Consider the following 27396-nt stretch of genomic DNA (forward strand, 5'->3'; position numbering starts at 1 on the left):
TCAGCTCCTACACAGATGACACTGACACATGGTAATCCATCCCACACACACCCACAGTACTGTACCTACTGTACTGTACATGAACAGGGACACATTACATATACACATGCTTGTAGACAACCTCCTATTCTTAATCTGAATATATCTCATGTTTTACATTGATGTATTCACAGTAGGCCAGGAAAGTTAACTACTTAATAAAAAATCGGATCTGTCTCCTCAGCCTAAATAGCAATTTCCAACAGAGAAAATTGTCCTCTTCCTAATATGTGGGACCCCATAGCTTCACCTTTTTTTGCCCACAGTCTGTGTGTCAGATATGATCACTCAGAGCAGCTGACAGTTTCAGCCTTCAGATCAAGATATAAGATGTCCTCTAGATGTCCACTCCCTCCTGAAGGGAAAGCTCAGGGCAGATCTCATTGTTGAATCTTACCTCTCTTACCTCACTGTGATATTCCAACTTGCCACATACGTATAAAGCTGAGATGGTATTTTAAGATGGAAAGTTAACAAAGATGCAAATTGGCAAAAAATCATTAAATAATACAGACCTTTAATAAAGGAAAGGACATAATTTAATTTACGGGTGGGAGGCTTAACATGTATGACATGGTTTCTGATTTATTGATTGATTTATTTCCATTTCATATTTTATTTCCCATGTGTATCTCTCCCAAGGGGGGCTGCCAATGTTGCTCTTTACTTTGGAAATGGCTTAAATGATTAAATGAAGATTTCTCTCTTTTTCAGGATGCTGTTGATACCAGAACTGTTAATAAAATGTCTTTCTCTCCTTCTTTCCTTTTCTATACTTGAGTCTTTCTTTCTCTCACTTTCAAGAATATGCAAAATCAATTCTGTCAGCCCCTGATTGTTTCATATCTCTACTTATAACACTGCAATTGCACTGTAGGTTTAACCATAACCTGATAGCCGACTTGAGCTGATATGTGTCCATATTTAATATGTAACACTCTCCTTTTGGTTTTCTCTTGCATCTATCACATTCAACCACTATTGAGAACTTGGGGAATTTCTACCTAGGGATTTGCACATTTTGAGTCATCAAAACCTGATTGGCCACGCCCAGTCCTAAAGAGCATCATTTTGAAATGGAGTAGACCCAACCGCCAGCCAAGCCCGCTGTCCAGAATAGCCCATCAGAGTGAATACTAATACTGATGTACTTTTCCCCCATTCCCCTCCCTGCTCAAAACAAGCACCCCCATCAAAACTACCCAAAACCCCTCTGTGGAAGTTGATTTGCTAACTCTTGTCTCTTTTACTAACAAGCTTCAGAATTCTTCCAATTTGATTCTTTTCATTGGTGAATTTTCTTTTCCCTTACCTTTTATTATTTCAACGACTAACACTGTGTCATTCACGGAATGTGAACCATCTGTTGTTTTCTCTACTTAACTTACGACTTACATACTAACAAATGTATTGTTATCCTTTTATCTATTTTGTTCTTTTATATATTTTTTTTGTAGACGTCCCTAAACTAAATAGTTGTACAATTGCTTTCTTTATTTCTTTATTTGGATGTTTTACTACCTAGCTGTAGGAAAAAGATACGTTTCTTTTAAATTATATTTTCCTATAACGTTGAATTTTTGCTGAGAATCTATTCGCCTATTGAGAGGAGAAGTTGGTTTTGCACAAGGCAATTTTTCTTTTCTTCTTTCTCCACCTTTTTGGGGTTGAGGTGTGTTTTCTTGAGTTAAAGATTTGTCATTATTTTTTTCTTTCTCCTCCCCCTGTTTTCTCCTGAAGCACGCAGGCATTGGACACGCTATGGTAAACAAACTGCATTATATGGTAGATATCATTCTAATTGTCTTATACTTTGGTTTGCCCTGGGTTTTCCGTTACCTCTTTCTATTCTGTTTGCTTTACTGAAAGTACAATCCGCCATCAATTCCAAGGTAGCTGAAAAACTCCACCTCTGTTTTTTATTCTTTTAGCCCTCTCTATATATGTTATTGCTTTTTTATTACCATCCAGTTCTCCCCCTTCCTGAAAAGAATTACTGTGTTCATCCAAAGAGGTCTGCCCAAAAATATACAACTTTAAATTCTAAGATTTTATTTTTTTTGCTGTTTATCTTCCTCCTTTTTTAATTTACTTTTGTTATTTGTTATTTTACTTCAAACACTATCCGTATGAAGAAATAAAGAATCATAATGCAAGATATCTCTCAATTGAGTACCTTACTTTTTTTATCCGTTTGCTCCTGATTTATTTTCTTAGAAGAACCCTATGAAGTGAGCGCACACAGCAGACTTCTCAAGCAGGCAAATATCCTCTATGGCAACTCCAGTGAGGGCAAGTAATCTTCATTAATTTGCTCAACTTTTTAATAACATGAGAGCAATGGCACCGGGGTTACCGTCTTTACCGTGTGTCCTCAGATGGACCTGTGCCTGTTATGGAGCAGCCTGTTATCTAGCTTTGCCATCCTGTGGTTTATGGAGTCATGAAGAGTATTTACAACTCTTGATTTAGTGGACAAAGCCCTCACTGTAAAGTAGGCCTCAAATGAGGGCTTGATCCCATTAGTGGCCTTAGGCTGATTTATGATTAAGATGGAGCTGTTCCCAGACCCGTGCTCCCTCTCGTACACACACATACACACTTATTAAAGTGCTTTAATGTGGTAATAGTCGCATGAACTCGGGTGCAGGAATGAGCGTAAAAGGTCGTTTGATTAATACCTCAAACACGATAGCGGGATCTTATTTTAAAAACTGTCATTAGGTTGAATCTATTACAGGGCTGCTAATGTAATGTACACTGGTAGACCACTCTTAGCGTGTAGTTGTGGTCAGTCTTACTTGCTTTCACTGGACTTTCCGATCAATAAATGAAGCTCCTGCCCATTGATGCAGACCATAAAGGGAACCGCCTGGAAAAAGCTGAACTGTGTGCGATCGACCCCTCATTAACACTAACACTAACTTATACTTCTTATACTTTACTGGCCTCACCTCTTGCATGATGAGATTGACCTCCCTTCCTAATCTTTTTTCTCTTTTTTCTTTTTTTTTTTTTCAGTTGTTGTTTTTGATATACAGATTGCATTAAGTATATATGCATATGTATATATCATGGCTAACATATATACATACATATATCAATTGTCCTAATATAATCAATATGGCCATTAAACATGTTAGCCACACCTTCTTGTTGTTTTCTTTCTTTCTTTTACTTTCTTTTCTTTTTTTATTTATATAAGTCTAACTTCAAAATTAACTTACTAAAATGAATACTGACCTCACACCTTACCTCACTGAAACAAAAAATAAAGGGAAAAAGTACAGAGGGGAGATAGATTTTCATTTTCTGGGTGAATAGAGGATTGATGCCCAAGGAATAAATCTGGCTAATCCATCATAAACATGAGCTGCAGAAAACTGTTATAAGTATGCGGAAAGCCACTGTATCTGCTAGTGACTCACTCAGTCTTCGCTCAAATTTGACAAAAGTGGTGAAGCAATTTTGAGCTCACATCTGAAATGCTGTGGTAAAATTATAGTGGAGGCATGACTGAGTACAGATTTTCCTCCACTAGGGTGGAGGAAAGAGATACTGATGATACAATATATCCTGCTATTGGAATACTAATTGCTCTATTCACCAAGACAGGGATTTCTTCTCTCTCCTTTCAGTTTTCCCTATTCTTTAAAAAACCCTCTCATTTCCGTTGATTTCATCTGTGATTGATAACATTGGTCCCATCCTGTCCCACTTCCACCTCCAAACTTACAGTATCCAGTGGTTGTATTCCCGCACCCTGTTTGCATGTTTCTATTGGCTAGAACGTCTTAACATCCGCATCCTCACAGGGTCTAAATGCTGCTCTAGCCCAGCGCGTGTCAGTCTGTTGTACACGTGTCTAGATTTTTTTTTTTTCCTTTTTCCTTTCTCTTTTTTTTTTTTGGCATACTTGTCCAAATAAAAACCTTAACATTGTAAGCTTTCTTCCTTTCCTCATTTGTCTGTTGTTGTGGTGCCCTGCAATTCAATTTACTTACCCACTACTTCCCCATTTTTTTGCTGCATCTTGCCAGATTTTAGTTTTGTTTGTTTCTTTAATAGTTGGTCTGTTTGTGTTGTGTCTAATGGAATTCTCCCTCCATTCCCATCAATCCTGTCATCTTTCCGTTTAAGTGCATGGCTTGTGTGTCACCCTGTTAACTTGGATGGACTCATTTTGTTTCTTCTTAACCAAAACAAACCCTTGTCACATGAAATAACACATTCAATCCAAATCTGGATCTGGTTTGAGCAATCAAATTGCAGAGGACTTTTAAAGAATCCTCACCCACTCCTACTACTACTTCAACTAAATTTACTAAAACAAACGTGTTACTAATCTACTGTTTGAATCAAACCTTTGTTGTAACTGTACTAACAACCATTTTTGTGTCTGACTTTCCCTTACTTACAAAAGTACTAACCGATTTCGTTCACCCTCCAACCCTTTTAACTCTTTTCGGCACACAGCTAAAGAGCTCCCTGACCCCCCTTTCTCTTCCCTTCCTTTATCAACAGTCACCAAAACAGTACTCGCCCCACACTTCCCAACATTCCCTCATGGCTTTACTAACCTAGGGATGTAGCTTCGTTCAAAGCTCTATGAGGTTATTTAGTATTGAAAGACAGGAACATCTCTTTCAATAATTGCGTCGCCCTATACGTATGATCTGCCAGACACCTATTGAAGTCCACTGCTGGATGGGAACCCCTTCTTTCTCTTTCTCTCCCGAGCATCCTGTTACCTGACGGGATGGTCAGTGTGTGTGCGCTATGATGACACGTTTCATGTATGAGCCTTAACCTATAAAATGTAATGCATTAACTCCAAAATATAACACATTGTTTCTCCCTGCAAAAGATCCTTGACAGTAATCAGATGTAGTGCCAACAAGGGTAAGTGATGCACTTTCAAGGTAAGCGCGCTGCCTCGTTTTTGCATGGATTATGTCGTTGAGTATATAAAGGTACTGGTGTCTGTACTCGGTAAGGCTCCACTGTACGAGTCACAAAGGCCGAAATTGCTGACAAAGAAACTGGACTCAAAGCAAAGATTGTTGAAAATCATGACTGCCGTTGGGAAATTAAAGGAAGAAAATCATCTGTACTCCTGAATAGAAGATGTATGTACCATGAGAGTGGGAGACTCGCACAAAGCACATTTCCATTGTATGTGTTGAAAGGTTGACATAATATAGCTTCAAATACCATAAAGTGTAAAATTCTTCATTTCCTTCTTTTCATATTGGGGTTATGGCTAGCATAAGCTTGAAGACTTGCTTTGATACTTCTACCTAGCCCCTCTAAAACCAGCTGGATTCTTTCCAATGCATCTTTTATTGAAGTAGTGGCTGCTGACCTTTTTTTTTTATCCTCACTCTTCATTTCTTTTTTTATTCTATAGTCGGGGCTTAAATTACTACCATATTTATGAGCATTCTTAGTATGTAGAGAACTACAGTGTGTCTTCTTATGCTATTACTATAGTTACTATCACTGGCTAGCTACTCAGTGCAAGACCTCAAATGTTCCTGCAATACCGTTCCATATATGCCTTCAGACAAACAGCCTGCTTGCAGTAAATCACAAATATGTTCAGCTGGTTAAAGACACAAACACATGACTACCCTGACTGTGTGTGACTATATGAGCTAAAACATACTTTTAGACCATTTAAATATAATATTGTGGTCATTTTTGTTATAATCTAAGCTTTAAACACTTTTACATGGACTGAAGTGATGCGTTCCATTGTTCAGATTGCAGTTATATCTGTGGGCACTGTGGTTAAACTGTGGATGAGGTCATGAAAAATTACATTCTGATTAATAGTGGATGGTTCACAGATGGTGAAATAATACATCATTAATGAGAAAAAAAAATATTAATTACATTTTCTAAAATGTGAGCAGACAGCTTTATTATTCGTCAGGCATGAATTACTGACTCAACTAAGCAAGCTAACAATGGGGTATACTGAATAAGAAATATACAGACACTAATAACAATTATACTGGAGAGACTGACTGCATGTGTTATCAGGAACAGAAATGGGACTGCAACAAGCAGCATACATAGTTCGCTACATTAATATGAAACTGTTTTGCAAAGACACAGATCACCATTGAAACATTTACAATTACTGAAAGCAACATGTCTAATCTTTAAAGTAAATAATTTATTAAAACTTACAAGCCTATATCAACAGGAGCAGATTTAATAATCTGAGGGCCCCAGGCAAACTCTGTCTTGCTTTAAAAAAATTAAAGAAACAAAAATGTGATTTAGGGATGGTTATATATTCACTTCAGGACAGTTATAATAGTAGTTTGGACAGTTCTGTGATGATGGTGGTAAACAGTTAGTCTGGATCCCTGGTATACAGTATAAAGTGATCTAGCTGCATCACCAAACAGGCATTATTTACATTACAGCCCGCAAAACATGAGTACTAAACATGGTTTCAGTGTATAGACGATCTGATTAGTCTTATCAATTCAAGTATAGTGTTATTGTTTTTACTGTATTCAATAAGACTATTAGTGTACTATACGTGTGATCAGTTTCATCCCCAGCACAGCTGGAATCATGTTGAACCTTGTTTATTTGATGAGAGGGGGATTTTCTTTACAGAGCCCTCAGTACCCAGCAGCCTGCAGTCATGGAGTCAGATATGGTTATTGAGCCAGTGACACGCTCAGCTGAGCACACTGCAGGACTCCACATAGAGAGCAGTTCTAGTTCACCATACACTGTATGTGAGCCCCATCATAAAAACTGCACTATTCTGCAGGCAGTTGCTATTTTATGAGAAACAAGCACAGAAGTGAAAGATTGACTGAATAAAAAGTAGGTTAATAACATCATATAAGCTATGCCCCCACCACAGGCCTATTCAGACAGCCGGTTCAGCAGTTTGTGGATGGGTAAAATGAAATGTTTCTCACAGTTTGAACTTAGAACTGTGTCAATCCTTTCACAGTGTTCAGCTTTAAACAGCTTTGGTCTGTTTACTAGTGCATCTGGGACACACAGGTTCAGTACAGATCAGCCAGGTCTGTTTGGTTTATTTTTGTACTGGGCTAAAGAAACATTTGATAAGCAGCTAAGAAAAACAACAACAGGTCCAACAGAAGCAGCAAGTGAGATTTTAGTTAGATCCTTGTGTTACTTGTACTGCCCCACTTAAATAGTTGAATTCATTTGTCTATTGCCAAAGTGGAGCAAAGTCATATTTGTAAACTTGTCTTATTCTCAATTCTATTGATTTTAATATATCCAGAGGCATAATGTTCAAACTGTAGAAAGCACAAAGAAAAGAAAGTGTTAATGAGGCAGTTAGTATTATCCACATGTAGTATTTATAAGGTGTTGCTTAAGAGGAAAACTGTGATTACAAAATTACAAATGATTATTATTAGTTATTTTTTCTCAGAAATTCATCACAGATGCTTTCATGCTATAAACAGTGTGCTAAGCTGTCATTTTATATTAATGACAAAATGGTATAAGAAATACAAGCAGTTGTGGACACTCTGGATATCCTTACTCTGGACTGCTTTAGTTCTATCACTTTTTTGTATTACTTTGAATACAGTCACAATCATGGAAACACAGACACAGGTGGTATTTCAGTTAGTGACCTGGATCCAACATTTCAGCCACCATTAATCTTACCTGTGAGCTATTATCATCATTAAGTGTAGGGAAATAACAGTGGGAGCTGATATTGGACGTTCACCTCTGCATATATGACCATGTCCTATCAAAGTGGAACTCTGCTTTAAAGTGACTTTATAGTGTCAGATTTATCTCCACTACCATCAGGTTAATAAGCTTATTCCAGGGATGGAAAAAAAAGGTAAAATGAAACTGTAAATGGGTAATGTTATTTCAGAATCATTCCCCAGCTGCAATCTTCTCATCTGGTTTCTCTAACACCTTAATAACACGTTCATTAATAACACATTCTCATGCATATTAAAATTAAATTTAAATGCATGTCATATAAATAACCCTACATCTGCATTTAGTGTGTTAACTGCAATTATGATGTAGCTTTGTTATAAAATCAATTGTACCCAATGAGCACATTTAAATGTTTTATATATTTTAATATTCAGGTCCTCCTAATTTGCAGGATCTGTCCATATCTGCACTTGGGTGACATGTTTCTTTGCCCCAAAGTTTATGATCACATTAGTTTGTTTAGTTTCCTTTTATGGCAGACACCACTGTGTGTATGCGTGGGAACACAGTTTAGTTTACAGTGCTTCACTGGCTTGTTGTGCTACATATCACAATCTTGACTTTTACTGAAGTCCTCTGAGCAGTAGTACAAAGTCAGTGTGACGGTGTGGCTCATTGATGTATCTTTAATAGTTAGTCTACAGCACAGTGGGGTATGATACATCAGACTTTGGATGCACGCACAACACTTGCAAGTAGATCAGTTCATTGTTGGTTTGGCTCTGCACACAAAACAATATAATAAATAGCCAACCTTATCCTTTAATATTTAATTTGTTGGGGTTAATTTTTAGAAATCTCAGTCTGCATTTTGCAACAAATGTTTTATTATGGGGACACATGCATATTTCCTTCATACTGTATGGCTTCCAGGCAGGCAGCACCAAGGTATTTCAACTAGCAACCTGTGATATCATCACCCTTTCTCTCCTCCAGCCAGTGATGCAACTGCTTGTAATGTTACTCAATGGGATGATTGTGCAGTCTGGTAGAAGCAAAAACTAGTGAACTCTTCTGAATAATTACAAAGTTACCACAGAGGAAACACTTGGATATTTGTTTTGATTTTATTAATTTTTGAACTAATAATGCATGTGCTTGTTTTGGATCTCTGACATATTGTCTCTGTGGGGTTTTTATTGTTTAGATCCAACCTCTGATCACACAGCGACTCACTGAATATAAAATGATTGCCCCGAGCATTGTTTCCTTAATACTGCATGCATTAAAAGCTTTGAACTACTAAAGTGGTGTAATCTGGAATGATAGAGAGGGCAAGAGAAAGAAAGAGAGAACAAAAACATTGCTAATCTCTCCTTTTCCCTCTTGAACTGGGAACTTCATAGGTGTCTGGCAGCTACCCCGCACATCCAACCACAATAAAAATACCCTCCACAAAACATACGCTCCCGAAAACAAAGAGTTTAACGTGGCCATAAAATATGATGGTGTTCTTCAGCGTTTCAGAAACTTTACACGTCTTTATCCTTTTACATCTCAAATCCTGTCCCATAACATCGAGAAGCGGTCGTACCAAGGGCTTTGGCCAAAATGTTTTAAATGTATCACGAGACTTCCTTCCCCCTGTTCTTCTTGGTTTCTTAGCCACCAGTAAGGTCTCGCTCCTCACTTAAATGGCCCTACTGAAAGCCTCATCAGAGATCTCCAAAGACGACCCCAACACACCACCACTGTCAACCGCAGATTCTTCCTGCTGGATCCATCTGGCCAATATCCTCTTTTTCAATAAGTAGCAACAGCAGACATAAAAATGAGTTGCCCTGTTAATAAGGGAAGTACGGCAAAGAAAAAAAAAAAGAAGTCAAAAGAAAGTAGATGAGTACTCAGCTGGGGCGACTGATCTGTTGAGTGCAGTTGCTAAGGTTTCGTTTTAGCCCTCTGTTTTAACGTGTTACTGCCATGGTGGCAGTGGATCCCTTCTTCATGTCAAGTTAAAGCTTTTGTTTGAGGATAAATTCCGCTTTTATAGATATTAATTAATGTTTTTGTGTAGTATTTAAAAACAATCTTATCAATAGCACAGTAAAGGAAAATAATGTCTCTAAATTCAACATGCGAATATATCCCCACATCCATAATCACATTGCAAATGAGCAAAATATAAAGTTGAACCTGAGATGAAATGAAGATGGTAGTTTGTGCTAGCATCACTTTTGAGTGTGCAAAGGTAATGAAATAACAGATGGTGGTGTACACGGCTCCCTGCAGTGCTGTATTCATGCTGTGTACACTTATGCAGAATAACAGATGTTGAATCAGAGACTGGAGTGCTTCACTTTTGCCCAGGCCAGCTCTATTAGAATAATTAGACAATAAATTGGTCACTAACTGCAAAAGTCTCTCCCAAATCAAACAGCATGGTTTGGCAGGGGTTGTTTTTGTATCACAGCATAGCTGATAGCAAATACAGCCATGATGTAATACAATTAGCCAAATTGTACTTATTAGCATTTTCAACAAGCACTGGAATTTGTCACATTATAATGAGTATAACATAAAAAGACAAGGTTTTTATTTGTGATGACAACTTAAAAGGAGGAAGTCCTTACGCTCATTTGAGATGCATTTTAATTTCAACTGAGTATATCTCATGTCTCATTCTTATTCATTCTTCAGGTACTCTTTGAACTGACAAGGTAGTGACTGGTATTACATATAAAACAGTTGCTTCACCTCATTTTGTAAGGCCTTGTGTTATATCAGTACACCGGTAGTCACTACACATGCTGGTGTAATTTAGGTTACAACTCTTTTTGATCCGGTCATGTTCCACTGGTACTGAGACTTAACGTTACAGATATCAAAACACCATTTGAGCTAAGAAGGAAGGGAAAAAAACCCAGCAATCTCACAGTAAAGCCTAGGGGAGCTTTAAAAATGTACTGCTTTTTCATCATATCATATTTAAAATTTATTTATTTTTGGGAGTATAACAGTCATGTTCCTTCGCTTTAGTCCACACTATCTTATACTATCAGCTTGCAGCTCTGTGTTTGATTCCACTTGATGCTTTCTGCTCTGAAGGTGATCAAACACGCAGCTCAGAATGTGTAACCTTGCACTAAAGACACGACTTGAGGCAATTAAATATTGAAAAGGAAGTTATTTTGACTGGGAGTTCCTTGAATGAGGACTGGCTCTGCAAAGGAATGTGGAAGAATAACTATGTCAGTCATAGGGAAAGCTCATTTGATATTTTAAAAATAGATTTCCCTGTACGATCACATATTTGTACTCAGTTTCATGAAAACATTGATTCAGTGTGTTAGGGTTATGGTTAGATAGCTGTGATAGTTACTTTATGGCATGCTAACAAAATAAGGCTGTTTATTACTTGTATTACTGTATTTCTACTGCAGCCATCGATAATACACTGAGCACAGCACCATTCCATTGGTTGACTTTTAGCAACTGCACTCTAGAGTGAAAGCCCCCAGTCTGACTGGCACCAAAAGCAACCAACCAAGCGATACCATGTAGGGGTTGGCCCAGCCTATCACTGATGTTTAATCCTTTTTCTTCCTTGTTTTTCTCCTCATTTTTCTAATTTCTCTCTTCTCTCTTCATTCTGTATTTCTTTCTATCCCTGTTGTATTTCTCTCTCCCTATCTCTTTGTCTTCCTTCATCTGTCTCTTTTGGGCCATGCCTATGCCAGGTGACCATCTCAGTTGATGGTATATTGACCACCACTGGTTACACCCAGGAAGATTACACCATGTTGGGCTCAGATGACTTCTTCTACATCGGAGGGAGCCCCAACACTGCCGACCTGCCCGGATCACCGGTCAGCAACAACTTCATGGGCTGCCTTAGAGATGTGAGTGACTCTTTGCGATTATCTAGTGTTTAATGTTGTGAATATGTATTGTATGTTGCTGATTCAAAATGCCACTATATACACCCTGGCTTTATACAGTGTCCTTGCTTCAAGCTGGCAGTTTGCTTGCTGTTAAAATCATTTCACTGCACCTGCTCACTCACAACATTTTCTAACCATAAGTGTATGATAAGTGTAAAATATTGCAGACGCTGAGAAAATGTCAGCTGATTACTCGTTTTCATCAGTCCAGTGTGTAGGATTGAGTGGCATCTAGCAGTGTGTCAAGCACAGACCAGGTGGACTCAAATGCAAAGACAGGGACACAGGGATGAAGAGTTCTCAAGTCGTTTAATCGATCCAAAAGTCAAAAACCGGGAAATCCAATGCACAGGCAGAAGTACAAAATCACTAGGCAAAACTCGGAATCCAAAAGGCAAAACTGGTCGATACACTAGAATATAAATCAAGATATGAACACCGGAACTCTGACACGAAACTGACAAGAAACTTACATGACACTGACAAGACGATCTGGCACAGAAGGGAAAGAGCACACCACATATATACCCTGGATAACAATGAGGCACAGGTGTAACACATCAAGCGTTTGGTATGTCCTTTCTGGGCCACTATAGAAACATGGTAGTGCAGCAAGGGGGCCTCAATGGATAATAATAATAATAATAATAATAATAATAATAATAATAATAATAATAATAATAATAATAATAATAATACATTTTTAATCACTTTACATTTTGCAAAATAGCTCCTTAGGTAGATGAAAAGGGCTCATTTCTAAGGTAAGGAAAAGACAATGATTCTTATTTTCAGGTGAGTATACACTAATGAAAAAACACTTAAGAATATTCTATTCTATTTTCTCTAGATGCCACTAAATTCTACACACTGGTCCTTTAAAGGATGTCTCTAAACTCTGGGTAGCTATTTTCTGTTCCAAGCAAAATCAAGAAATGGTACAATTCTTTCAAAGTTGAAATGAGAAAAATAGAACATCCAACTGTGGTATAGCATCGTTCTCACACATGGTCACGCTAACACATTTTGTTGAAACAGTCACTTGAGAATCATCAGTCTGTGCAGACAAAACTCCCATATGTGAGAGTAGGAGGTGTCAGACATACGATATCCTCACTTCCTTTCAAGTTCCTCCCTTCTGAACATACTGCTAACCAAACACACCCACAGGCAAAGTACTCAGCACAGTGGGCTGGGCTGAAGAAAATCAGGACACATATTGACAGTTATATACATAGCCATGCCAGTATACAGATACTGTACTAATACACAGTCACATGTGGTCATGGATGGATATGTAGGGGACAGTTGTCTCATAAAAAGCTTTATTTCTTCAATTTTGGCAAAAAAAAAAAGGAATTATTTTCACTATGGCTTTATTTCACTGTTTAACAAGCTGTCAAGAAGACCAATCACAGCTTAAAGCATTATGCCCTTGTAAATGTAATGACTTGTATAGAGGCGACGCAACATGGTGCCTTCGCATTTCCTCATAAAACCACGCTGATTGAATAAGTAATTACTTTTGCCATCACTTTTAATGGATCACACAGTAATCGCCCTATCTGTAACTTAATTATGCCTGTAGAATTACATTTTCATTATTTGGGTTGCTATCGGAAGGATCCCCAGTGGGTCTTAAACTTCCCAAGGCGTTTAACTATCCTCTCTCTCATCAAGACAAGGCAGGATTTACAGTCAACGTACAGACGGAGCAAAGACAGGGGGGGGGAGGAGGGGGTGCGAACAGTAGGAAGGTAAAAGACAACTGTTGGAGCTGACGGCAACAAATAGAGGTGAAAGTGGAGAATCAAAGTGCGGGGAATGGAAAGTCAGAGCAGATGGTTGGAGAGCAGAGCATTTAAGACTCTGTCAGACAGGCTGATTGATCTCCCAATAAATACCAAAACGAGAGAAGATGCTGCACAGAGAAGATTAGGGGAAAAATAGCTGGAATTAAGAGCACACACTGAATAGGTGTAGTATTGAAATGAGAACGTTTCAAATAATAATGGGGTGGCATTTATCAGCAGACGATTTCAATGGATCACAGAGTGCAGACGAAAGAAAGAAAAGAAAAATATATGAAAAAGTGATAGTTTTGAGGCAGAGCGTGAGTGGGAGGGAGAACAAAATCCAGAGAGAAGACTGTAAACATCAGACATCAGCATTCATGTTTGACCTTCTGCAAAGGGCTGCATTTTTCAGTTAGCAGCTTGGGTTTGGGTCAGCACTGCAAAATATGTCTGCGAATCTCACGAATCTAAAAATCTTGTTTTCCTCAAATCAATGGAAACCGTTTGCTGGCAGCATTAGGCAGTTACTCTAAATTATTATGGGCCTGTTGTATAGTAGATAGATCATTTTAAAGATTCCCATCGTGCACTGTTGACTGTTGAAGTGTGTGTATAGCCAAAGTGAACATTGTCTATACAATACAACGCTCAGATTAGCACCGAGTGGAATTGCTATGCTCATTTTTGTACAATTTTTGGACTACTGTAGTCATTGCCCTTGAGAACATCATGACCTTAAAACTAGAGATGTTTACAGGGCACTAAAATGGAGCGGATTATGAATTTACCCATGAGGATCAACAAAAACATAACAAGCGAGTATGTATGTTACTCCATTTTAGGCCTTTTTTCACTTCAAGTAATAAACTTAAGACTTAATACCAGTCCCTGTAGTATAACAAAGAATATATATATAATGTTGGATCCAGACTTTGGTCGTTTGAGTCATACAAACTCAACTCTTTAGCTGCAGTCAAGCTCTAATGAGCATATCCGCTGAACTGAAGCTAGAAAGGTAACCCACATAGAACGGCTCTAAGAAAACCCGCACAGAGTATGACTTAAAGCTCCAGGTAGAGTAGTAGTGTCTGAAAGTAAAGAGGAAAGTGAGTAGTTGTGTGGGGGGGGGGGGGGGGGGGGGGGGCAGTGTGTTTCATCCTGTGCTAGTTCAGTGGCACAGCTCGGATTATCAGTGGTGTTATGGTCCGGGGCAAGGCTTTCATGCCGCCACCGTGGTCAAACGCCTTTGATACGCTTGGCCAGCACCCTCCAGGCAGCAGGAATCCAAAGAAGGAGCACAGCAGAAGAAGAGTGAAAAAGCACCAAAAAGACACACTGAAACCCTTTGCTGTGTGTGTGTGTGTGTGTGTGTGTATTCAAAGTCACCCACATGCTATGATCATACACTGTGTGATGTGTGTGTTTCTAGGCTCCCAGTCAGAGTGGTGGGGTGTGAAATCAGGTCTCCCTGCTCCTCAGCCCCCCCAGTCTTGTTTCCACAGATCCCTCTCTTCTTCCGCACGTCACCATCTGTCTCTCCCACCGCAACCTCCGCCTCTCCATCTCTCTCCCAGACAGTGACCTTGCTATCGCCCATTTCACACTCCCTCCCTCCATCTCAGTCTCTCTCCCCTCCTGCTTTGTATCCCTCAATCCTCCCACCTCTCTCATCACCTCTCTCTGCTTCTCATCTTCCCTTTCTCGGGGGCAGTTTTGTGTAATTAAGTCCATGGTAGCGCTGTTGGTACGCCAGCTTTGCCATCCTGACGGCCAAATTAAAAATTGATTTCTTCGACTGATTCCATGCACTGGATGAATGCTCTCACCCTCCTCCTTGCCCTCACTCTCTTTCACTCCCTCTCCCTTCCTGCCCTCCCAACTTCATATTGATGTTCTATCTCTAGCCTCTTTCCAGTCTCACCTTTGTTGCACAATAACATTTTCTGGCGTCACCCGTCACCCTGACTCAAACTCCACCTCCCTCAAGTCCATATTCATTTGAGACTTTGTAGCTTTCAGTTGTGCTTCGTTATCATCAAGTCAACAGTAATCAATACAATGTTCTAATGATTAGCATAGAGGATAAACTGCCAGTAATTGTCACATAATTCGATAAATATATACAATGTGTTAAATTACTTCATTTTAACACCTTGACGGATTGATTAGTGGATTGTCTAGGAATCTTGCGCATCCCTCGTGCAGAAGTAGGCACGTACTGCGTGGTAGCATTCAGAATTCTAAGTGCATCAGGAAAAAGTGATTATTTTTTGTACTGCTGACCTGCAGGGTTTTAGATTTGCAGAGTTTCTCAATGACAAAACAAATCAATTGAGTCACCCCTGAGGAAGGATTTGGCGATATGTTACCTGGCTTGTGCGTTCTCACAGATACAAAGTCCACGTCCAGGGCCTCAAACTGTCGGATTTGTAGGGGGGAAAAAAAATCACTGACGTTAATCAAAAAAAACAACCCTTGGCTCTGCTACCACAGTCAATGAATTCTTAAGTCAGAAGGGATGATCAAATCTAGTTGCTAGACATTATTAACTCTGTTCAAGATTTCCACGTTTTTTAAACCTTTGACAGCAGGCCTTTTATTTGTGGACAGCTTCTCTACAGTGGGCAGTTTGGTTGTTAGATAAGCTTGCAATATTTCCCAATATTGAAGAGGACATATTACACAATATCTCTATAAAGCTAGACAGCTTCAAGGGTCTAAAGATATTAAAGAAAGGCATATGATCTAGAAGCTGAGTCAGCACACTCATTTATAAAGAACCTGCCCCTGACTGAGGACAGGTTATCTGGGTCCTTTGCTTTACAAGGACACACATTATTTGATACAGCTCTGAGTGTGTCTTCCTTGCCTCACACCGTTTGGTGCCCCCACACATACCTCTGTCCCTCACTTGCACACATCTTTCTCTCATTTGTTATCCACAGCCATCTTCTCCTGTCTCTCTTCCTGCTGAACACCTCTCCCTAATATTCTTCCACCGTCTTTTTACCTGATTAATGACTGAGAAATACAGCGTTTGTTTTTTGTCTTACCCTTGTTGGAGTTCACACACTAAAAAATGGACACACACACTAAAGCAAACAAACACTTAAATGTGTACATATGAACTGAAGCGCCCCAGTAATAACAGATTTGTTTACCATGTACCACCTGACATCTAAGCCTCAGAAAAAAATCCTGCACTTGTTAGGGGATCACAACCCGTCAATAGCCAATCACACTGGACGTTAAAGCAAGTCGACTGCCTTCATTGTTGTTTTAAGTGGTGACACATTGGATTGCACAAAATCCCCCTGAAATTGCGAGTTTTGACATCAATGACATACTGAATGTTGACATGATAATCTGTCATTGTGCTGATGACATCCCATCTCTGCCTCATTAGCTAGTTTGAGCACATTCATGACTAAGAAACTAGAAAAACTCAGAGAAATGTATTGTTTGGAGTTAATTAGTATTTTAAAGATATACTGTAGCCCCAGATGCAGCTATTGCTGGTCTTCGTGTAGATATGTGCTGTTTACTGACTCCATTATAGACAGATGTCAAAACTTAAGATTTACACTTCAAGTCTAAATCCCAGATAGTAGCTCTGAGTCCCTAATCAGCAATTTATCTATTATGTTGTGTTATTTCTTGTTCGCAGTTTCTGATTTACTATTAGAGGAAAGATCATAATATGTTGTTGCCAAAAATGCAAATCATTGCTGGATGGTGTAGCTAAATAAAGGTCATTTGGTCACAGGAAATGGTATTATTTATCATGTAGGAAATAAGACTATCTACAGCAAATTAAATAGCAATCTGGTCAGTAGTTTTTATAATAATAAACTTTATTTATAGAGCTCTTCTTAAGTAATTTATCAGGCAACCACAATAAATAAGATACAATGGAATTAAAACACTGAAATTAAAACAACTAAAAAGAGCCTAATTCCAAATAAACTACAATCTAAGTAAGCTTCACAATTAAAGTGTACCGTGAGAAGCCATTTAAAGTGGATCCACAGCTCCATTGTATCCATCGTCTTGGGGTTTTAACATTAAAGGTTCAGTCATTCGTAGTCTTAAGCTCTGACTCTGCTCTTGCTAAGAGGCCACTGCTCTGATATTTCAATTTACAAAAAGGTTCGTATGGACCTTTAACACTTCAGTGATTTAAAAGTTATCAGGAGGCAGCCAGTGTGGAGAGGCTAAAATAGGTGTCATGTGATCCCATCTCTTGGTTCTAGTTAAAAGCCTTGTTGCTGACATTTGTACAGCCTGTAGCCTGACTAATGCTTTCCAGTTAAGACTAATAGAAAATACATTGCAGTAGTCAAGTGTTATGTTGTCATTAATATAAATATTAATGAAGAAACACTTTTACCTAACCAGGATAATTAGGTATTATCTTCTTGGAGACAGAAATATTGACATACATCTTATATCAGTCACATCATTGTTTGACAGGATAATTGGTCTGGACTGAAATTATAAATTGATCTATTGACAGCACCTTTCAAAACAGATGCTAATAATCATGTTTGATGTAGCTGTTATTATATTGACTAGGAACAAGTCTACAAAATAACTTTTACAAACTATTTAGCTGAGCCCTGAGCTTAGACTTTGGATGGAAATCAAACTCTGTCATTAGTAATATTGCAAACATGTACAGTTTGTCTCCATATGTATTCCCAGCCTCATCTTTCCCCCACATGTTCTATGATCCTTTGCAAAAGAAAAAGAAAACAGTACACCAGAAATAGAGCAGCATGGGGAAACAAAAATAAATACCTGAAAATAAAATTAAAATAAATCCTCTCTTTCCTCCCACTGCCTTTTTCTCTCTTTCACCTACCCCTCTTTTCTTTCTTTTTTTTTCTAACACCTTAAGCCAGGCAAGCTCACATCTTATTAGCTGCCAGTTTTAGCGTTATCACAGCTAATTACTAAGACTAATCTCTGCTAATGATGACATTATGGGGTGTACAGTACATGTGGCAGCGTGACCAGTGTAGAAGATAACCAAAGGAGGCTTAAGTTCAAGAATATCCCGGCATATCTGTGTTCCTGTAGTGCATTCTGTGCCTCTGCGTAGGTGAGAGAGAGAGAGAGGGGGAATTTTGCATGCATGTGAACAAATACGTAATGTAAGATTGGAAGGCATTTGAAAGAGATACTGCAAAAGACAGTGAGGAATCCTAACAAATAAAGCATTGGTAACTTCACTTCATGCTTACTTCATCTCTATTAGCTGTTGATTTTTAGTCTACCAAAATGAATTAAAACCAATGGCTATATGGGAGTTTTATCAATATAAAATTGTACAGTATGAATTGAAAATTGTGTGCACTAATATCAATTAACACAGTTTGTATTTAACAGGCTAAATCATGGAAAAGTACTAATATGGCCCTTGGATGCATTTTATCAAAGGTGAAAGTGTTTAAAGCTCCAATCACAATGTGCAAGTTGGTCTCCTGTGTGTTTGCTCAGGGTCACATCAACAGAAAGGTTTTTGTTGTTGCGATCAAACCTAAGACTTTACAATAACAAAACAATCTCCTTCACCTCCAAACTGCAGCATCAGAAGAAAACAAAGACAGAAATGTGAAGAAGGCTTTATTTTTTTTCTCCATTACCTGTCAGAGAATATGTGTGTGTCTATGAGAGAGAGAGAGTGAAGAGGAGCTACAATCAGGAGAGAAAACACACAGGCAAACATGAAGACCTCAGCTGCTTCACACTATTACCTTGAGGATGGCCTCTCAGAGCGCTGTCTACAGAGTGTTCAACAAATAAAAGGAGAACTAAAACTATGCAAGACAAGGATAATTTACTTTGCTTTTAGCACTTAATCCATTATGAATGCACAGTGAGGCATAGACGCACACTTTGAGCTGAAACAATAGAGCCGTATTTCATCAAAGGCTGTCGGAGACATTTGCATTAAGGCTCTAGGCAACATTCACTTCTCCCTGCGTCTGGATATCCCCCCGGAGCCTTTTCATTTTTCCGTTTATTGTACATACTGTATATACTGACATTTCTGAGCTACATTTTTTTTTTTTACAACAACAAATAGTTTTTTATGTTTTATGGATTTGACTAAGAGTTGGAAGTTTATACAGTAGTGATCAGAGCTTGATGCGCAGAGAGCATGATGTGGACCCACGCAATCCCAGCACGCCCATACATCAGTGAAATCAATGAAAGCCTGCTCTGGGCAAATTTGTGGCCCCAAGTGGATGTTCGTTGTTTGAATTTTTCAAAGTGTGAAGGACTTTCTTAGTAAATCATGTAACGTCAGTAAACTTAGCACTCCTCTGACCTAAATTTCTTGTTCGGGGGATTGTGGGCTGGAGATGTAAAAGGCGCTTTTGTAGTATGTTGAAGCTCTCAGTCATGTATTTCATTCATGTTTTGATTCATCATTTCCCAACGCTGACAAGTTTTCCCATTAGTCACTATAACTGACACTTGAAATTAATTTGGGCAATTAGGATGCATCTGCAGCCTCTGAGTTTTGTGGACAAAATGTGCTTTTCTTTTGCAGCTGCATTTTCTGTTTTAGGCTATATCAAAGTTCACTTTAAAATAATAATGCAATTCTATATGGTGTATTTGATCCCACAGTCACATGTCACCGCCACTATTTTAGAGAGGGGGCATGGAGAACAGAATTATTACCTGGTAACCTTTCGCTCTGTTCTCTGCTCTCCAGGTGGTGTACAAGAACAACGACTTTAAGCTGGAGCTGTCACGGCTCGCCATCGAGCGTGACCCTAAAATAACCCTTAACGGTGACCTTGTGTTCCGCTGCGAAGACGTGGCGGCCCTGGACCCTGTCACCTTCGAGACCGCCGAGTCCTACATCTCCCTGCCCAAGTGGAACACCAAGAAAACAGGGTCCATCTCTTTCGACTTCCGCACCACAGAGCCCAGCGGCCTCCTGCTGTTCAGCCACGGTCGCCCTCAGGGTCCCAAAGAGCAGAAACCCGGGAGAGAGCTGAAGACAGATTACTTTGCCATGGAGCTGCTGGACGGGTATTTGTACCTACTGATCGATATGGGCTCAGGAAAAACAAAGCTGAAGGCCAGCAACAAAAAGGTCAATGACGGAGAATGGTGTCATGTGGATTTCCAGAGGGAAGGGAGGAAAGGTGAGGAGTACTTTAAACTCGGATAATATTGAGACTGACAACTGTTCAAGAGGTTGACTGAGCATGTGACCTTCTTTTATTGCAGTGTTGTTGGAGTAGTTATTCACATTCCTCACCCACATCTTTGAAGCCAGTCTAGATGTTAGTTTTTTTTAACATGAAGAGGCAGGTTCATGTCAGTGAGATATTTGCTACTTTTGATTGGTCTTGTTACATTGCAAGATTCAATATCCTCACAGTTTGTAGTATGTCAGAAAATCATGAGCTTCTATAGGCTATTTACTGACCTACAAAGGAGATGCGTTCATTATCTAAGGATAACACCAGTGTAATTCTGCCTGGTGGTCATCATGAAAGATACAAAATAAATACATAGATAAAAAAATTGAAATAAAGTGAAATCATACTGTGCTTCAAACTTTACCTCACCTTTAATTTGAATTTAATCCAGTCTACTCTTTGTTGTGTCAAGAAAATATCTTTTGTCTGTTTTTCTGTGCTGTTGTTGTTCTGCACACGACTGAAAATACAAATTAGTAAAAAAAAAACAAAGAAAAAAAACTTTTAACAATCACATCACTGTCTGTCATGCACTGGCTATTATTTGCAGCTTCAAAATTGCTTTTCAAATTGCTAGCTACTGTAGCTAGCTCCTCAGTGTTTTACAAACCACAAATGTGCCCTTGGTCTAAACATGCAATTATTCTTAAACTGTTCACATCTTTCCCTGAATTTCATTGTGTTGTGTAGCTTACGTAGGCAGCAGATAGGAGCTGCTCACTGGATAATGGCAACTTAGTGTCATATAATAAGAAAAGTGAATTGACTCTTAAAAAAACAGTCTAGCTCCTCATGCATATAAAGCCAAAGCTAAGAAAATGTTACACGTACAATTAATAACACATGTAGTATTATTTATTAGTAATGACTTTACTTTTCATACCTCTGTGTTGGCTAGTGATGTCTCTGCCCGCATGTGGGCGCAAACAGGAGCATCTGCATGCTTGAGTGTGTGGTGTCTGATAAACGATCTGTAGGTGGCCAAGCACCTTGGATATTATATCTCCCCCTAATGGTGTGTTATAATGAGGAAGAGAGTGTGTGTGTGTGTGTGTGTGTGTGTGTGTGTGTGTGTGTGTGTGTGTGTGTGTGTGTGTGTGTGTGTGTGTGTGTGTGTGTGTGTGTGTGTGTGTGTGTGTGTGTGTGTGTGTGTGTGTGTGCATGTGATCTCACTGCTACTCCTGCTGTAATTGGCTTTTAATAGAAAATTAAGACGGAGTCGTTAATCACGGAAAGAGAGAGGGCTTTTTGTTTCACTCACTCCCTGCTGCATTCTGCTTCCCTTCTCCTCCATTTAGCCTATTACAGACACATTAGACACACACACTCTCCCTCTCTCCCTCTCTCTCTCTCTCTCTCTCTCTCTCTCTCTCTCTCTCTCTCTCTCTCTCTCTCTCTCTCTCTCTCTCTCTCTCTCTCTCTCTCTCTCTCTCTCTCTCTCACTACTGTCGTCTATTCTCTCTGTCTCATGTCCATCCCTCTGTCTGTGTCCTGTGCCCTCCCAACCATTCACTCACTCACTCCCATAACCACACACATCAATCATTTGTCCCTCTAACACACACGTACATGTGAGCCGCACCCAATATGTATTTTCACAGCTGTGGTCAGACTAACATATGTATTTGTCAATATTTCTGGAATACATTATTATTTTTAATAACAATTAGAATATCAGCCAGTTCATATTGCACTTTCTTGTTTCTGTCTTGTAGGATCCATCTCAGTCAACAGCCGCAGCATGCCCTTCAGCTCCCCAGAGGGCAGTGAGATCCTGGACCTTGACAGTGATATGTACCTGGGTGGGCTGCCAGAATTAAAGTCAGATCTCATTCTGCCACCTGAGGTTTGGACAGCGCTACTCAACTATGGCTATGTAGGCTGTGTCCGCGACCTCTTCATAGACGGCAAAAGCCGTGATGTCCGCCGTCTGGCTGAGATCCAGAGTGCACTGGGTGTCAGCAGTTTCTGCACCCGTGAGCTGCAGAAGCGGTGCAGCAGTGCCCCCTGTGGCAACACAGGTCTGTGCAAAGAGGGCTGGAACCGCTACATTTGTGATTGCACCGGCACCGGATACCTGGGAACCAACTGTGAGATAGGTAAGGAGGGTGGTGGTGGAGAGATGTCTGTCTGTGCTCTAGACCTGATCATGTATTGTTTGCAATACCACACATCATTCAAAACAAGGCACAAACAAGCAAAAACCACATTCAAATAATTGAGAAACTATATACTACAGTATTTATATGTGCAAGGGAATCACAGATGGTCCCAACATGACACAATGTAATTTTGCTAAATCTTAAATGTTGTACAATCCAGCCAATGAACCAAAGCACAAAAACAAATGTAGAATGAACATTTCAACACATTTGACAATGTGTTATTTTGTGTTTTACACAGCCATGCAGCTGCTGTATAGTAGGAGCAAAAGTTCCATAGGGAGCTATGTATGAACCAAATTCCACCCATTGGGTCCATGGCATTGGGACCCTCCAGTTGGGAGGGGGGAGTCAAGGCTAAATGACTGAGAAGCTGGCAGCAGTGTGGCAGAGCAGCCAGGCCTACTGTTGCCATCTGTGGCAGTCACGCAAACCCAGGTGGCGCATACGCCATCGCAATGCAAGGTGGGCCAGGGAAATAGCACCACGTACGTCTGATTCATCCCAATTAGCTGCAGGCGCCTCGCTTCATGGTTTGTCTGTGCGCATCCATGGGGGTGAGTGAGCCATGACAGTATGGGATTTTGAAGGAGAAGGAGGGTAATGAGGGAAGGCGAGATTGGATTCAAATCAGGACAGTGGAGGTAGAGGATGGAATGTCTTCCATTTTTGAAGGGTGATATTTTAACAGTTTTGTCTTAGGGTGTTCAGATGACAAGTGTCATTTTGATGATGCTCTTCTGCCATCTAGTGGAACTTTATGTTACTGCAGAGTTGTGTTACAGGGCAGTATTGTAATAACCAGTCACATATTTCTCTGTGTCAGTAGATGAGTGGGTAGATTAACAGAGTGTAAGGACAATCAATGATATTGACTAGAGGGAAAAAAAACCCCAGAGGATATTACATGATCCCTCCAAGCCACATAAAATTAAAATAATTGATGATGTTTTCAGCAGGTGTTAGAGCGATAGTGAGTATTCTTTGTCCGTTGTGGATTGTTGTGATTGATTGTCAGAATAATGCTGCATTGAGATTGAATCACATCTTTATGTAAGTGGGGGTCAAAGAGGCCAGTGCTTGTTGGTGCACCCATCACAGGGGTTTTCTGCATCTTTCAGCATCATATTTTTTTTGTCTGTCCTCCAAAACCTAAACATTTGAAGTACCATGTGACAGTGACTCTTGTTAGACTGTGGTGACACATATCGACCCTTACTGCAAAATAACAGCAGTCCTCTGGGAACTGCCACTCTACACAGCAGTGTATTTATGGCGTGGCTGATTCTAGAGAGTGTAACCACGTTTGTAATAAGAGTGACTCAGAAACTCGCTGCACTTTTGTTTTTGTCATTTGTCTAAGCCTGAGGAGAGCCTGATGTTGGATTCATTATGGATATTTCTTGTGGTTTTCAGTACTATGTAATAATAAATGTGTTTTGGGTATTTTTTGCTTTGGGTGGTCGATTTGTTGTTGGATGCACACATAATGTGAACATACTGTAAAAGGCCATGAGCAAATTGTCTTCACTGTCAAACATGAACAAGTTTAGAAAGTTTTATATTTATTGACAAAAAAAGAAATGGTAGCTGAAATAAGGGTGTCTGGCATCACTTGCTACTATACTTTCAAACCCATTGACTGATATTGTCCTTTGATCAGCGTGATACATTTTCAGAATTCAGACAAACGTGACTTTGATCATTGTTTCTTACCGAACGTTCCCTTGATCCCATTCTGTAGATAAAGCACCCAGATACATAGATTTTCACAAGTGAATTTTATGTCATTTCTGCAGCAGTTTTGAAATTATAGTAGGGAAGTAAATCCACCCAAAATGTAAAGATCAAAAAAGCAATAGTATATGTCAGATCACCTTTTTAGATAGCAAGTTGATTTGAAATTTGACTTAACTTAAATATGTGAATCTGTTTTATTCTCATTTAGCCAGACATTGATTTTGCATTTCCTTTGCTGTCGAAAGCGGTCTGTACGCCTCAGTCCTGCATTAAATGTGACTCACTTTGTCACTTGTGTCCTGTCCTTCACCCCAATCCAGAGGCGACGGTGCTGAGTTACGACGGCAGCATGTACTTGAAAATCATCATGCCGGTCACCATGCACACGGAGGCGGAGGACGTGGCCCTGCGTTTCATGTCTCAGCGGGCTTACGGCCTGCTCATGGCCACCACCTCCAAGGAGTCAGCGGACACCCTGCGACTGGAGCTGGACGGAGGCCGCGTCAAACTCACCGTGAATCTCGGTAGGCCACCGTGATTCACAGTGGATGCTAACCTTTCCCTTACCATCCCGTCTCCTCATCCTCACTCTGTATTTTAGCATTGTATACTGCTGAACTTAGAATGATAGTTTGACATTTTGAGTTTTACACCATTACATTTTTTCCACTGTTCAAAAACTTTGGGTGGGGAAGTTTCATGATTTGTCCCTCAGTTACATCAGGTTTGTTTCATGTGATAGAACATGCTTTATGCAGTATAGTAAGCTAACAAGCTAGCCTGGATACTGTTTGGATGCCAACAGTGTTCAAAGGCTATTTACTTTAGAAATCTGAGTTACAAATACATGAACTCCTCCTCCATTCACTGATAAAGTCCTTGCTGCAGTAAAATAACAGTAAAATTCAAAATGTAAAGGTATCATTTCTACATCTGTGGGGAGCCACCCTGCAGTCATTTCTGTCCCATACCCTTTGACCCCTTTGACCCACTCTATACTCTCTGCATACATCCCCTTCTTTTTGTTCCCTGTGAAGCACCTCCTCCCGTTAAAAAGCTCCATCTCTAAAGGAATCACTGGCCCAAACCTGAGCCTTAACCCGTGGACCTGTCTCTAAAAGCTTCAAGGTAGTCTTGCTCCTGTCTCGCTCTTCTTCGTGGCCCGGCTCTTCTCCCCTTTAGTGGAGTTTGCTAAGGGTCTTTCTGACTCCACTTCTGCCTAGCAGCAGCGCTTAGGGAGATCTAGATCATGAATAGTTACATATGTGTTCAAAGAGGGGGGTGTAAAAAGGTCTGAGAGGCTATCTTTGTGGGGAGGTCAGGGAAATTATATGAAGAGAAAGGTTTGTAAGATCAATGGTGTTCTTGGAAGAGGCAAATGCACTCCCACTAATAACTGGCTGCAGGAATTCAGACCTTTTGACTTATTAAAATTGCATTGCAATGAATATTACTGCTCTGGGCAGATGTGTATGACCTTCCAGCTCCATATACTTTCAGTCTGTGCTAATCCTTTGAAGGAACAGACTCTCCGCACTGAGCCAGAGGAAGAGCAGGTCAGAGGTGCACCCTTGAACACAGAAGTTTAAAGCCAACATAGAGACAGGAAGGGGGGCTGTAGGATAAACGAAGGTGGCCATTCCTCTCTCTATTGCTCTTTCTCTCTCTATACCTCTGTTTCTCTTTCTTTACTCTGTCGCTCATGAACTCACCCACCTGGCCAAGACTCAGACGATGGAACTTTTCATCCCTTCAATGGCCTGTATGTCTGCGGCCCTCGGATCGAACAGTCAGAGAGACCGGCTCACAGCTGTAGTGGTTCCAAGTTGCACACACACACTCATGGTACACAGGGCCACAGCGTGACTTTCCAACAATCTGTCAGCCACAAACACGAGGCTATAACAGTTATCCATAACAGTAAAGTCCACAGATGATACCGGTACTGGACACCAGTACCATCTCTAGTTATTTTTTATTTTTTTTAATAGAGCTTATATTACACCTCAAAAAGGAGTTAAAACTGACACTTCAGCTCATCTCAGGATTTTCAAAGCTCTTTTGCAAGAAAATGAATTAACGACTAAAGTGAAACGCATACCACAATCAGCAGGGAATCCTCAATATCTGTTAAGACTTTCTCTCCAAGCTTTAATCCTTGTTAAAATGATTAAATCCTTGCTAATTAATTGTTAGGGAAGGCTATAATTGGACAGAATTAGTCCTAATGATATTTATTAGTGATACATGACGATCCTAACCTGTCTAATGTAGAATGTGTCAGTTGAAGCTAAGTCTCCCACTCAGACAGTGTCAACCAACACATTCATTTGTACACTGTCCCCATGCAAATAGTTTTACACCACAAGACGTTTCCATGTGATGATCACTAGAAGATCACATCACATCCTTTTGTGACTTCTGCTTTGCAAATCACTCACTTCAGAAAACACCACTGCTTACCACCACATGTGGCCCATAAGTACATTTAACATAGCAGTATTTGTTTAACCTACACCTCCCTACACAGTGATGCCGGTCCATGGCTGTTTGTGTCCACTATTCTGTAGCGGTTGACAGCTCGAGACCACAACCCAACCACACTGCCACATGCACACACAGTCGACAGCCACTGAAGGGCAGTATAGCAACACATTCATTTTAGTCTATGAGAATAATAATAATTATAAAATTAAATTTATAAAATAATAAATAATAATAATTTGACCAGGCTCTAGTTTTTCTTCCAGGTCACTCAACAAGGGCTTGTTTACTTTTTTAACCAACACTCCAC

At 39.8% G+C, this 27396-nt stretch overlaps 1 protein-coding gene across 1 annotated transcript in view; it reads left to right on the forward strand.

Annotated features, from left to right (window-relative positions):
- nrxn2b (neurexin 2b) overlaps positions 1 to 27396 on the forward strand; it is a 590949-nt gene that overhangs the window by 219680 nt on the left and 343873 nt on the right. The window contains 5 exon segments of the mRNA XM_062444511.1: positions 1780 to 1803; positions 11472 to 11633; positions 20202 to 20640; positions 22416 to 22799; positions 24923 to 25126. Coding sequence (XP_062300495.1) covers positions 1780 to 1803; positions 11472 to 11633; positions 20202 to 20640; positions 22416 to 22799; positions 24923 to 25126 — 1213 coding nt within the window.

This window comes from Scomber scombrus, chromosome 23 (genome assembly GCF_963691925.1).
Source record: "Scomber scombrus chromosome 23, fScoSco1.1, whole genome shotgun sequence".
In the NCBI taxonomy this organism is placed as follows: domain Eukaryota; kingdom Metazoa; phylum Chordata; class Actinopteri; order Scombriformes; family Scombridae; genus Scomber; species Scomber scombrus.